The sequence below is a fragment of the Nilaparvata lugens genome, unplaced genomic scaffold (genome assembly GCF_014356525.2).
Source record: "Nilaparvata lugens isolate BPH unplaced genomic scaffold, ASM1435652v1 scaffold6811, whole genome shotgun sequence".
Classification (NCBI taxonomy): domain Eukaryota; kingdom Metazoa; phylum Arthropoda; class Insecta; order Hemiptera; family Delphacidae; genus Nilaparvata; species Nilaparvata lugens.
The window spans coordinates 1-15,005 of NW_024092562.1; the positions used below are offsets into that span (position 1 = coordinate 1).

A 15,005-nucleotide genomic window follows, 5' to 3' on the forward strand; every position below is an offset into this window, starting at 1 on the left:
GATTGTGTCACTTATCTTACTGGTATCAGTCAACTTACTTAAAACTTAAAACTTAAAACTTAAACTTAAAACTTAACTTGAAATCCAATAAATTAGTTTAGTTTATATTCAAACAAAGACCGTGTTTGTTTATCAATAAATAAGAATAACGAGCGAAGCTCGGTGCCCCGATATTTTGAATAAAGTAGACACAAACTTAAACTGAAGTTTGGAAAGTGTGAAGAACTCAGAAAACATCCTCTTATCAGCTTGCAAATGATTGTTTATTAATATTTTGAAGTACCCTTATTCTGCTCTTTTTCTAAAAATATTATGCGTGTCAATTCGTGGTACACTTAAGCTGGGTTTACGCCAAAGTTATAAACAAAATGTTAATACATAATCCTTATAGATTCTATTAGATTGAACGTTCATCATGTGTATGATAAGATATGTTCAATCTAATAGAATCTATAAGGATTAAGTTATTATATAACTATTATATTATATATCATAACCTCTAGACTGTGCATTCCAAATTAAGGTTTAAAGCAGTTTTGGGCGAATGCCTGTTGTTTTTACCTGCATTCTATCTATTGTCTATGAATAAATGAAAAATTAACATTTTGTCATTAACTTTGGTATAAACGCAGCTTTAGAATTTCCAAAATGTCTTCATCTTCGAATTCTTCAACTAACAAATGGCTCAGTAAAAATTTCTTTTAACTTATCATTCAGTACTCCACTTGGCAACAGTCGAATTTCAACTAAATGATTGTATAATAATCACTTCAGTGACGATGTCCACTGAAACGATTATCGCCGAACAATAATATTATCACTCACCAATAATCGTTCAACGATTATCATTCCGGTCGCACCAGTGACAACGTACATTTGTAGTTTACCCATTTATGTTCATAATCTACAACTTCTTGATTATGCCTTGAGTATCTTCAAAATGATTGATTTCTATTTTGAATAAAACACACAATCTGTGTGTGAAATTCTACACTGTTTTATTTAGTACACGACCAAGGTTTCGTGACCACACCGGTCACATTTTCAAGTTGACTAAAGCTAAAAGGTTAAGGTAAACGGTTAGAGTTTACCTAACCTTTTAGCTTTAGTCAACTTGAAAATGTGACCGGCGTGGTCACGAAACCTTGGTCGTGTACTAAATAAAACAGTGTAGAATTTCACAACAGATTTGTGTTTTTATTCAAATATGGAACGGTTCTACAATATTGACAATGACTCAGTCGATTTCTATGGTTTTCAGACGCAAAGTACAAGACTTCTACCAGCGCACCAGTCTGTCGGCCTACTGCACCGCCTTCGCATACCGCCCCCTGTTCAGTGGCGCCGCCCCCGCACTCTCAGCCATCTACATGGAGCTGCCCACCGACAGTCAGATGCTCTACAACCGGCACAACCATCTGCCTTTGGAGATGGCTGACCTTGACGGCATCGTTCAAGGTCACCCGCAACAGCTGATCGGTGACGAGGCGGGAGCTGGTGGTGATGATCTCAATTCGCACGGTAATTAGAAGTAAAATTAGTGTTGAATTAGTATTTAATTAGTACTCACCGCCTCTCGAGATGGCTGACAATCTTAATTCGCACGGTAATAAAAATATAGCGTCTTCTCATCACAATTTTTCACAAATTATTTTTTAAATAATTTCAAATTGAATTTTCATAATTAAGAGAAAATATTTTGTTGATTAATTATTAATTTCACATTGCTAAAAGATGATCTGGCAACAAAGCAAAGCGAGAAAGAGATAGCGCTACCCGCTTTGTTGAATGATATACAAGGATAGCAAAACCATTGCTAATCAAACACTGCCATTATAACGTGGAACTCACTTTAGTGAAATTCATTTCGAACTGTCAGAATTGGTTTAATGGAAAACAATGTTGTAATTCATTAGAAATTCTGATAGTTCGAAATGGATTTCCTCCTCGTCTTCTCCTGGTTTTACATCTCCCTCCTTCTCTCGTGTTCCTCCATCTACATCTTTCATATTCATTTGTTTCTTCTTCTCCTTCTGTCGTATTATCTTCCTTCTTCTCATTCTCTTCCTTTTTTTATTCATTTGTTTCTTCTTTCCCTGTCGTATTATCTTCCTTCTTCTCATCCTCTTTATTCTCTACCTCCTCATTTATTTTTCTCTCCCTCCTGTCTAATTATCTTCCTTCTTCTCATTCTCCGTCTTCTCTACTCCTCATGTCTACTCCTCTTTTCTATTATCTACCTTCTCCTCTCCCCACTCCTCTTTCTCATCATCCTTTATTTTCTTCCTCTGTCTCTTATTTTTTTCTCCTGTCTTTTTCTATTGTTTTCCTCCTCCTCGCTTTCTCCTTTCTTCTAGCAGATTTTCTACTTTTTGTTCTTCATCCCCTTCTTCTCCTTCTTCATTAACCTCTCCTTCGTATTTTCATGAAATCAATTAAATTTAAAATCCTTCTAAGTGCCGGTTGCACAAAATCTGGTTAAATTTTAACCGTGATTAATTCCACGAGAACCAATCAGAGAAGTCGTTTTTCAAAAACGCTTACTGGTTCTCGTAAAGTTAATCATGGTTAAAATTTAACCGGCTTTTGTACAGCCGGGCCTAAGTGTGATACAATTACTAATAATGATTTATTTGCAGATTCAATGTTTGATGATGAGGATGATGATGATTTAATGGAGGAGGCGGAAATCGACGACATCGAAGGCTGTTTCAAGCTACAGTGCAACCAGATCTTCATTGGAATGGTGACCATGCAGTACCAGGCACAAGCAGATATTGTAAGCAAATTATTTTCTGTTTCCCACTGATGGGAAACTACTAATTTGTACTAATTACATATGTACTAATATCGGGTCCGGCATAAAAACCTGACGATTTTTGAGGGATAATAATCAAAGTATGTTCCCGTACAATTAAAACATGTAATATATTAAATTTTGCAGTTTACAGTGAATTACATAGATCACTCACAAAGTTTTTCTATTTGAAGATTATGTCATTCAAATGTTTTCCATTACTTTTCACACATTCACTTAAGCTAATTCTCAAATTTGCCATTGCTCGCTCAATCATCACTTGTGGAATTGCTTCAATTTCTCGTTGAATGACTTCCTCTAGTTCTGTGGATTATTGGCTGCCCAATAACGGTAATTTTGTTTATTCACAAATCCTAACAAATGAAAATGTGCCTCGTCACTTGAAAGAATAATGGCATCCTGGTGAACATTTTCGAGAATGATCTCGTAAGCGGCTTTGCGATGAGCCTACTTATTTGCATTGAGTTGTTGCACTAACATTATCTTATACGGATGGAATTTTAGGTCGGATTGAAGAATTCGTCGTTCACTTCGATCAGAAATGGCTAGCGCAACAGCATGTTTCGCTGCTGAACGTCATGGAGACCGTGTAACAGCTACTACTCTTAACTACTCTTACCGAGTAGTTTAGTGTTTAATGTTTTCAGGCGTTCTCACAGTCCGTTTTCGTCCTGTTGGGTTTGTTTATAAAGCAGACGACGTGTTCCTAAAATTCTTTACCCAAAAAAAAGATCGTATTCTCAACAGGCGCGTGTCGATTGAAATTGAAATGTCTGCGACATAAACGCTGTGTTAAAATAACTGAGCTTCTTTTAAAATAAGCTTCAATCACAAACGCTCGATGTTCACTTGACCACGACATACTGGCTACTGAAATGGCATGAATAAACCTGTCAATGTATAACATTCCCGCCTTTTCAATGACAGTGGTGTCAACACAACAATCACTACAGTATCGTCAGATTAATATGCCGGTCCCTGTACATACTACTAGCAGGTAACCCGTGCTCCACAAGGGTCTTTTTCAACTTGACCGAGTGGAATATTGAAGAGTTTCAAGTAGGCCTAAAACCATCCTTGGTTAATTAAGAATCTATATGCGAAATTTCAAGTTAATTTCAGACAAGTAGTTTAGACGTGATGATACGTCAAACATAATTTCCCTATCCCGTACGTGTATAAGCCAGTTCTTTTCTTTATTATAGTATAGATAAGTTCTTCAACTTGGTACTAACTTAATAAAGTGACAGAACTCAAATCTTGTTTAGAAAAATCCTCAACTTAATGCCAACCTTACAAAATTAGACTGGTTATTAATTCAGTTACCAATTTTAACCATCTGTTTCGAGGAGGTAGTCTCTCTAGATTATATATCTATATTACATATTATGGTATTACATTTTTGTCATACTTACTCAATTGCAGCTGTTTTCCATGCATCAAATCAAGCCGGTAAACAGCTGTTTTCAGAAAAAGAAACATGTGTGATTTTCATTACAGCTTACTATACTGTAAAGAGATCATTATGTTCTCTTTACAGTCGAGTATGTTCGGACTCTACTGAGTCCCAATATCATCTGAGTATTAATATACTAACTCAATAATTTGAGAAATCATTTAAGGAGTTTCAAGTTAAAAGAACTCATCTGAAATCTTATAATTTAGGCCTGTATTATTTTATTTGAGCTCGAAGGGTCTGTCTTTTATGAACTAGGCGCTACGGGCTAGGCCATGTTTATAGAATGCCGTAGCTCGAGCAGCAGCAGCAGGTAATGGTTTCTGTTTCTCAGCAATATTATTCTTTCTCAGATAAGTATGACAAAAAATATTGTACGTAACTTGTACGGTAACGTATTTACCGCATTCGTATGATAATTCTGCCCTCAACTACGTTTCGGGCAGAAACAATCATACTTATGCGGTAAATTATCGTTACCGGACTTGTTACGTAAAGTACTATTTTGTCAAAATCATTCAATTTCAGCTGTTTTCCATGCATGAAATCAATCTGGAAAACAGCTGTTTGCAAACAAATAAACATATGATTCTCATTACAGCATACTCTACTGTAATGAAACCATAATTTGTTTTCTTTACAGTCGAGTATGTTTCCTAGTTCCGAAATAGGAACAGCAAAACTGCTACAAAAAACACCTTCAGCGCTCCAGGCGGGAATTTTGTCAACTTCCACAAAATTCCTGATTCGGAATTTGTAAACTAGTTTATGTTTATGTAATAACATCAGCATAAGCAAGTAATGTTTTCTATTTCTCAATTATTCTTCTTTAGATTATTATGACAAAAAAGTGTACGTTACTTGGACTTGAATGTATTTTGCAGAGCTCGGTTGAAATCTAGTCTCGGCTAACGCCTCGACTAGAAACATCATTCTCGCCTGCAAAAGGCTCTTCCCGTCCTTGTGACATAAGATACTATTCTATTATAATATATTCATGTCCCATGAATGAATTTTGAACATTAATTCGGAAAAATCTAGAAGTAAAATTGAAATTTGAGCCTCTAGGTGCATATTTCTAGAATCTATTTGCAAAATCTGAAGATCTCAATCATTAATTTTATTTTTTCCGGTATGCAATCCACAAGTTGACATGTTTTGATGCGAACAAATGAACAAACACATCCCTACTCTCTCTTATTATATAGATTATTGACAAATGATGAATAACAAGGGCTACTTTTAGTAGTACAAATAAAATGGAAATAGTACACTTGTTTTAGAAAACACCTTTTATCATGTATTCTCCAATAATTGCATCTGAAGATAGGATAAGTCCTGAAATGCATCGCGCTTTCAATTCATTCTAATCCTTTTATAATAAATTTAAGGTAGGCCGTCCACGAGAACCGTTTTCGTCCGAACTAGCATCGGCCAAAAACTACCGAACGCGACCGAACGATCCCCCAACAAAGAAAGGAATAGATGCTCGTCAATTGCAACGGGATCATATGGCCGTGCACGACCGTCTCCGGCCGATCAATTTTTCGATTCGACCTGAATGGATTTTTCCGGCTCTATCCGGCTGAACTAACTAGTCGAGCTGAGACAACAAAGTGTTCCTAACCTAAAATAGTTTCACATTCTTGTTTGTTTTTGTTTTTTGAAGTTGTTCTGTCATATAAAATTGTAACTATGGACAATGAAAAGTTGATAAGTTTGGTTCAAGAGCATGTTCCATTGTGGGATATTCGATACAAAAGATATCATCGTCGTGATGTACAAAGAATTTGTAGACAAAGATTGCTGAACAAATAGGATCGGGAGGTAAGAATATTTTAATGAATAACTAATTTAGTGGATATTTGTTTATTCAATTTTCAAAATCTCAATATAATCATTGTTTCATGAAGAATTTTGGTGGCTATGATAGTAGTTAATTCAATAATTGGCAACCAGCCAACTACTGAACTAGACTGACGTAAACGGTTCCAATGGACGACCATATTCGGCCGAATTAACGGCCGGCAGATACGTCCGAGCCAACGGCCGAACGGATCGGTTGAATACGGTTCCAGTGGACGGTTACCCTAAAGAGTTTATTGTTTTCTAAAAATAAGTGGATTGATTGATTGATTGATTGATTTTATTATGACGTGCTAGGTCTCGATAGACCCGTGTGTAGGTGGTTTTCAAAAAAGGTACTTCTTCCTTTTCTCTGACATTATATCGTGTTATTTGTGTCTCCTCATATTTGTGGAATTAACATGTTCTATCATGTTATTACTCTGCATAATTTAATTTTCTTATGTAGTTGTGTATTATTGAGCTTCTATTTTATAGGTACAACTAATCGAACAGCTGGAGAGAGCCTGTATCAGGTTTGTCCACTTCAGCAAAGAGAACGAACTCAGATCGCGAGTTTTCTCAGAGAAAATGGGACTTGAAAGTGGATGGAATTGCCATATATCGCTGCTCAGTGAGAGATCAAGGTCAGACTTCACAGCCATATAGCACAACTGGTCCCCTGTTTCTATTCTAACTGATTTGTTTGAGGTAACATCAAGACTAACCTGTGTGATCCCCTTGATGTTGTTACAACTAAATTGTATAGTAAAACCTAGACTTGAATTCTGTCGTGGGCTCGAATCCCACCACGTACATGGATGTCTGATCATGTGTCTCAACCTTATAACATGCGTTACTCACGCACATACAGTAGTGACGAAGAGAATGGAGTATTAGGGTACGAACAGAACGGTCAGTTTGAGATGAAGATTTCAGCTTGCTAGCGTTCTTATACATCCATATTCATTATATCATAGAGAAACAATTGCGTAAGTAGATATCCCATAGTATAGGGCGTTAATGTTGCAACTTTTACTGTTAACTCAAGCCGATTATTGTCGATTAGTATAGATTTTTACTGTTTTGTTGGGGTGAGAGTGTATGAACGGCACAATATGAGAGACTACCAGCGTCACACAGCTCCACGGGAAATCGTGGACTATCGGCTTGAGATAACAGTAAAAGTTGCGACATAAACGCCCCATACCATGGGATATCTACTTACGCTAGTGTTTCTCTATGATTGTATCTATATTAATGACTCCAAATGTTTTTATCTTTGCACAGCTGTTTAGTGGCATCGATCTACACCGCCACTTACTCGGTCTCTACGCACCTTAAGTAAAACTATTCAAAATTACACCATATTTATGTACAGAGTGTTTGAAAAAGAACTCCCTAGTTTTAGCTATAAATTTAATGTGTAAATTAATGGAAAACTACATCAACAAGTGCATACAATGAAAGAGAGAACCCTCAAGTTTTGTTCAACATCAGTCCACTTCAACATGTGATCCATTTGTTGCCCTACACACGTCGAGACGATATTCAAGCTCTCGCCATGTATTCACCAACATATCAGCTGTGTAACTGTCCCAACCGCCGTGACGATTCTTCCCCGTAAATGGTTTATGTCTCGGAATTATCCACTGTACACAACATTTTTATGTGTACCCCAAAGAAAAAGTCCAAATGGGTTAAGTCCGGGCTCCGTGGTGGCCAAGCAATTGGGCCAGCTCTACCTATCCACCTTCCCGGAAAGCGAGTGTCTTGAGCCGCACGCAAGTGGTTATTGTTATGAGGTTGGTCGCCATCTTGTTGGTGGGTCTGCAACTGTAGGGGGACAAAACTTGCTGAACCAAACACCATAAACTAGAATAGTCTATATCACTTTTTACAGATTCTATGACATATTAAAACTAGGGAGTTCTTTTTAAAACTCCCGGTACTTTTTGGTAATAAATTTGAATCTGAATCGATAACCAATCTAGTTATTACGAGTCAAGTAATACTTATTATTACTACTTATACTATTACTACTTATACTATTACTACTTATACTTATTACTACTTATATTATTAATACTTATTATTATACTTATTATTATAATAATACTTATTATTGATAGTAATAGTTATTACTGATCTCAAGTAAGATTAATAACTAATTTTTCAGTACTACAATTTGGTTGTAACAACATGAAATCTTTGGTTTTAATGAACGACCACCAAAATAAAATTATCTCCTTTTCTTTGATTTTTCTGGAGTAAGTACTCTTCTAATCATTACCTTGATATATGTTTTCCATCAACTTTCCCATGTATATTTCTTTGATTTTTCTGGAGTAAGTAACTCTTCTAATCATTACCTTGATATATGTTTTCCATCAACTTTCCCATGTATATTTCTTTGATTTTTCTGGAGTAACTCTTCTAATCTTTATCTTGATATATGTTTTCCATCAACTTTCCCATGTATATTTCTCTTGTCACCAATAATTAATAGTTTACAGGTTCCATATTTTCCTTATCTATTAATATCATTCATGAACATGTCATTGAATCATCTCAAATAACTTCACCATACTCTATTCACTCAAAAAATCATTCATTAAAACATTTCAGATAATTTTCCAATCTTTCATTCATTCGTCCTTTCAGAAAATCTCAAATCATTGGTTCATTCAACATTTATTCTAATGAATCTCATACCATCTCTTTGTACATTCGAACCATAACTGAAGATCGAAATCTTAGTAGCCGACAATTGAGGAAAAACAGCAAAGAATTTGCGGTTGGTATAAAATTTTTCAAATAAATACTTCTCAATGTTTATTAACTTGTTGATGTTTCCTTTGTATGGTCTTTCAATGGCTAATGTTCTTCAAATTTTTATATTTGTTTTTTGATGGAATTTCAATGGAATATCGCATGTTCATGTCTAGAACTTCTTCTATTTTTGATGTTGTATCTTCCTGTTCCTGAGAAATTTTGAATGTGATAATTTTTGATGATTCATAAGAATAATTACCTTGAATCATTCTCTTGCCACCAAGAACCCATTATACGTCTTCTTGGTGTTTCAAATTCATGTTTTCATGTTTGGTAATTTTCTTGTAGTAGAATCCGTTCTTCATAATAATTATTTTTTGTATATTTTTTCAAATTCGTGTTAATTGATGTTTTGTAATGTGGCATGATTTTTCAATCTCTCTCTCTCTCTCTCTCTCTCTCTCTCTCTCTCTCTCTCTCTCTCTCTCTCTCTCTCTAATTGAACTTGAAATGTATACATACAATATATGTCTAATCCATCTTGAAAATGTTCATTCATAAGCATGGATGTATCATTCATGGTTTATATAATATAAATCATGAGCTTATACAACATATCATCTATTGCGCCATTACCTAGAACTTTTTCATTCTTGTAAATAAAACTTCTCAGCTCAAAATTCCATAACTCGATTAATATTCTTTCTCAAAATATAGAACGCATTTCAAGCTTACTATTCGTGGCCAACCGTAGGCTATTTAATTACTATTATCCTACAAGTTTGTAATAACTCCTATTTTCTGTCTTTAACTGTTTTGTCTTAGTATTGTACAGTTTTCTTTGATTATTCCTTACTGTTGTTGTTTGTCTTCTAAAATTTTATTGTTTTCTAGCATTTTACTTAGTTTTTATTAGAGTAGTTTAATTTTTGTGTTTTGATTTTCAAAGCCAGTCCAGATCATTAGAAATAGAAATTGAAGTTTTATTTTTGTAAATCATTACAATGTCAGTTTCTCTCAATGATACTCTTCGAATAACTGTTGCAGACGACATTATTTCATTTGTAAAATGTTTCCAATTTGCCATGCAAATAACTTGATTTCATGTTGAAGATGACTTTTAATCGTTATGCAAAAGTCATTTTTTGTTGTAAAATTATCTCTAAGCATTCTTTTGTAGTTGAAAGTTGATAAAATTTAATAAAATTGTCCTCATTTTCAGTTCGTTTTCAATGATCTGGACTAGACTTTCATATATGTAGTATTTTGTTTATTTTCTAAGGTTATTTTTTGTTTTTGTTTTGTTTAGTAGAAAGGCCCTATTACTCTATAGAAGAATTTTTTGAATTCCAACTGTGATATAACATTTTAGTTTATAGTACCTGCCCAAATTGATTTGAATTGATGTATTTTTATATTTATATTAAAGTTTTACTCTGTACTTGACAATTTCTGTGTAAATTTATGTTTGACAAGATCTTATATTCATGTATATGAATCTATGGATCAAATAAATGAATTATTATTATTATTCCCTGACGTATCCAAGATACTTTTTCATCCTATTCTTCAAACACTGATTAATATGATAGTATTTGCTACTCGAACATTTTTGAATTAGTTTTTGTTGTTTCCTAGATCCACATTACAATTTGATTTTTTCCCCACCAATAATATTTTTCCACCTATATGCCTTTTTATTTTTCACTATATAGGGACACTTATTTATTTTAACTCTATATTACTTTCCAACAGTAGATAGCCTAATTATTCATGTGATCTAACGGGTGTTTTATTAAGGATGCAACCTAGACTTACATGACAAAATTTATCGCACTACATATAGCTAGCATACAAGGGTTTTTTATGACATGGTGCACTGATGGGTGCAGTTGATGGCACCTCAGCTTGTGATGATAACCTCCTAGTCTTTTTAGCTTTAAAGCTAGTCGTTTTAGGTTATTGCAAGAAACAATTTAATTGTTAATTGTTCAATAACTTCCGCAGTTGACTTTGTTGGCAGGTGAGTTAGCCTCTTATTATCTCCCACACCATCAGTTGTAAGAAATATAGGGCCGGTTTCCGAGCTCGGGATCTATAAGTTCTGGACTTACAGAGTCCAGGACTGAAATAAGCTCTCGGGTCTAAATTGACTTTCTGAGTCACGATTTTATCTTCTAAACTCCGGAGTCTATCAAGTTCTCGACTTATTTGAGTCCAGGACTTTAACGCAGTAAACATGAGGGAAATTCACAATATTTTACTGTTGTATTGTTGGTATTATAGCAAAACGGAAACAGCTGATTACAGCGGGACAATTCAAATGAGCATGCTCTCCAAACTATTTTGTAAAAATACGTTTCGATTTCTTTGTAGGCCTATTCAAAGCAAAACCTTTGAAAGGTGAATGAATAAACATTTTATTCTACTTTATGCTATTATTGATCATTGATCCTAACCAGTGATTTTGGAATAAAAATTTCATTAGGCTATTGAGTTTGAAAACGTATTTGTTTTGAAAAAACTGGAGAAATAATTTATTATTATTAATATGTTGAATATGACATTGATTAATAACATTCAGATTGGAATATAAATTCCAAGGCAATCCTTGTATTATTTCGCTTGAACATTTTTAGGTTATGTCAGAGTCGTAAAATGAGGTTAGTTTTTTACAAATAATTCTGATACAATTATATTCTAAAATGAACTTGCAAACTATAAATTATGAATCTAGATGTACTAATCCAAATAATTTAGGTATTCCATGACATTTGGCTTTTGGTCTACTCCAAAACAATAACTGAATTGTGTTTGCTCAGTTAAGTCTAGAACTTGAATTTAAACCCTACCCACGTCGAGGGTTTAAAATCACGCTGTTTTAAGTCCTGGACTTTACGATTTTTGATAAATCCTTGACTCAGAAAGAGGCGAGAATCTAATTCAAGTCCTGGACTTATAAGCCCTTCACTCAGAAAGCGAAATTATAAACTCCAGGGTTTAACATGATCTCTAAACTCTAGAGTCTATTTAAGTCCTCAACTACGTTAACGCTCTGACTCGGAAAGCCAATTTTCTGACTCCAGAGTTTAAAGCCAGTTAAAGTCGAGAACTTAGCTAAATCCCGAGCTCGGAAACCGACCCTTATTGATTAACCGCATTGTTGTCGATTTAGAAACTGCAGTGTGGGGAAAACCCTATTCATAACTTATCTTCAGCAGATTTGTAAGATCTATAAACCATATAAGTTTGTAAAATAAACACGCTTCCATCCTTGGCAAAACAATTTCTGTAACAAAAAGACAGCTAAAACAGCGCTAATAAAAATTAGCTCTCTTCAACTAAATATTGCTTTAAATAGACTGGTCTCTAATATAGACTCTTGCCAACATAGAATTTTGGGGACCTATAATTATTATTCACCTATGTACCGTATGAATAATATTTTCTTGAATTTAGGATTTCATCCTTAATGAAACATCCATATATGTGTCCACCCATATGTGTGTTATTATATGGTGAGATCCAGGTTATAATGGCAGTATATGATTAACATTGGTTTTGCTATCCTTGTCTATCGTTAGACAAAGCAGATGTGCTATCCTTCTCTACCTTTTCATCGTTGCCAGATAGTACTTCAACAATGTATAAATTATTGTATTTGATAGATTTTTATTGTAAAGGAGACATATTTGGGGAAACCCGTTGTCTCCATTGTGAATAAATAAATAAATTTACTAAATTAACGCCCTCCAGACGGCACTTTGCCATGGAGGAAAAAACCGACGATAAATGTTATAATTGATTTCTTTTGTATTGAAATTATTGTGGAATTGAATAAAGGCCATTTTACTATTACTAGTAAATTAACGAAATATCTAATCTCAATTATGAAAATTTATGATTCAATCATTGAAAAGTATATTTTCTTGATGCATAAAATATAATTGACTCGCTTACCCGGCGAACTTCGTACTGCCAAAAGTCAATGTATCTCATGTCACACTTGACTTTATTTGGTGAATGATTAAATTTATCTGACAATCAATATTTTTATTTACATCTCAATACGGACTCCCTATGTGCTTAAAACAACCGTTTTAATACCAGTAAACAATTGTATCACAGAGTGACGTGTTTATTACAGCTGTTAAGTTCATATGCTAAATCATATTATCACAACATTATCGTGAATAATGATGATCTTCCCGTTCTACGTTAGCCGCTCGGCCGACAATTTCGAAAACATAAGTCTGTAAAATGGATTAATATTCAATTATTATTAGCTCCCCTATTAAAATTTCTGGTCAGAATCCATCCCCAATATTCACACAACATATTCCCAAGGTTTCATGCCTTTCTGTCAAGTAGTTTTCGAGTCTATAGGGAACAAACAAACTAACACACAGACAGACATTCATTTTCATATATAGAGATTATTTTAAACAAGAATGAACAGTTGATATTATACTGGTGTCAGCTATCCTCTATAAAAGGCAGAGAATCGGCAACACTGTTCTCCTTTTTTTCTTCACTGCCATTATAACGTGGACCTCACTATACATCTCTATGTTTTCTTATAACAGTAGCTACCTATTTAATATTATAATCTCTGTATCTGTGTCTATCCTTGTTTGTTGAGTATTTCACCGTAGTCACCTTAGTGAATATAATTATTATCTCTATGTTATCCTATAACAGTTGCTACCTATCTATATAATCTTGCTATATCTGTGTGTTATTCTATCTCCTCTATGATTAATGTGTACGTTCTGTGTACAGTAAATTGTTCCAGTTCCAATCGTAAATTGTTCCATCACGTGACTAGTGCAAAATGTTCCCATGTAACGCCATTTCAAAATCGTTGGTTTGAGCTTTTGGCGCGCACTTATAAAGTTGATTTACACCAAAATGTGTCGTTCACTAGCTGCGTGAATGAAGAAAGGCTGTTTTACAAACTTACCGTCTAGAAAAGTGTGCATTTCTTTCATTCCATTCCTCTCAAATTTTCTATGGACGAAAATTAATTTAATGAATGGTTTTCAAACATCATTTTGTTGGTTATGTATTCTACGGCTATGCTATGGTAAACAAGCTATCAGCGCATGCGTAGCCGCAGAGAAGCAAGCATAATACAAAATTCAATCGACCAATGAGAGCTCGGATAGTTGGAACTGTACCTCGTTGAAACAATTTACCACGCTTCGACTGTGGGGCAGGAACTTGGTACTGGAACTGGTTTCTGGTACAGAATCTGTCAAAATTCTTCCCATGGGACGCGGAACTTTTTACCTGGTAAATTGTGAATCAGACAATAATTTACCACATTCTATGTACACAGAACGGGCCCATTATCTCTATGTTCTCCTATAACAGTAGATACCTATCTATATAATCTCGCTATATCTGCGTGTTATTCTATCTCCTCTATGTGCTCTCCTTGTGTGTGTGCATCCCCTCCCCTCCCCGGCTTTGTATTGGTGTTATGTGAGTGTGCGTGTGTGTGTAGTGGTGGCCATCAGACCTCGTCAGCAGCAGCAAACGGTCTCGACTTGTCGTCGTTGGGTGGGACGGTGTCAAACGCGGCCGCCGACAAAGTGGGTGGGACGCCGGCAAACGCGGTCGCCGACAAAGTGGGTGGGATAGCGTCAAACGCGGCCGCTGACAAAGTGGGTCGCGTTGACAGCGGCTATCAGCTGTGTGCCGAGCATTCAAACCACTTTGACGACTGCCACCTGTTAGAACCCCTGCTCAATTGGTATGCGCATGATCATTCATTTCACTCTAATCTCACTCATTTTACTAACAAAAACACTCATTCTATCACAAAATTAATTATTCTAATTTACTTCATTAATTTCACTTGAAAACCACTCATTTCGTTCTCTAAAGCATACCTTCTCACTTTGTCAAGTATAAAAACAAACCATTCATTAATTTAATAACTTTGTAGTAGTTTAGACACTGAGTTACTTTTTTAAATATTTTAAAAACACTTGAGCTGCGTTTACACCAAAGTTATTAACAAAATATTAATTGACCGAGCGAAGTGAGGTCCAAGATTCAAGTCGACGGTTTTGCATTTCTCTTTATGTTTATAATTTATGTTTT

General features: G+C 34.9%; 1 protein-coding gene across 1 annotated transcript; it reads left to right on the forward strand.

The window, feature by feature from the left end:
* The first annotated feature begins 1,232 nt into the window (after window positions 1–1,232).
* Window positions 1,233–14,790, forward strand: LOC120356466. The gene is made up of 4 exons (XM_039445392.1): window positions 1,233–1,521; window positions 2,640–2,779; window positions 6,618–6,766; window positions 14,404–14,790. The coding sequence occupies exons 1-4, from the start codon at window positions 1,233–1,235 to the stop codon at window positions 14,759–14,761; spliced, it is 936 nt and encodes a 311-aa protein (XP_039301326.1). The 3' UTR covers window positions 14,762–14,790.
* The last annotated feature ends 215 nt before the right edge of the window (window positions 14,791–15,005 follow it).

What these genes read in the sequence shown, in the direction of transcription:
- LOC120356466 (XM_039445392.1), top strand. Translation starts at nt 1,233, where the DNA reads ATGACTCAGTCGATTTCTATGGTTTTCAGACGCAAAGTACAAGACTTC. An exon ending in TGATGATCTCAATTCGCACG is followed by an intron (nt 1,522 to 2,639) that starts GTAATTAGAAGT and finishes ATTTATTTGCAG; the next exon opens with ATTCAATGTTTGATGATGAG. An exon ending in ACCAGGCACAAGCAGATATT is followed by an intron (nt 2,780 to 6,617) that starts GTAAGCAAATTA and finishes TCTATTTTATAG; the next exon opens with GTACAACTAATCGAACAGCT.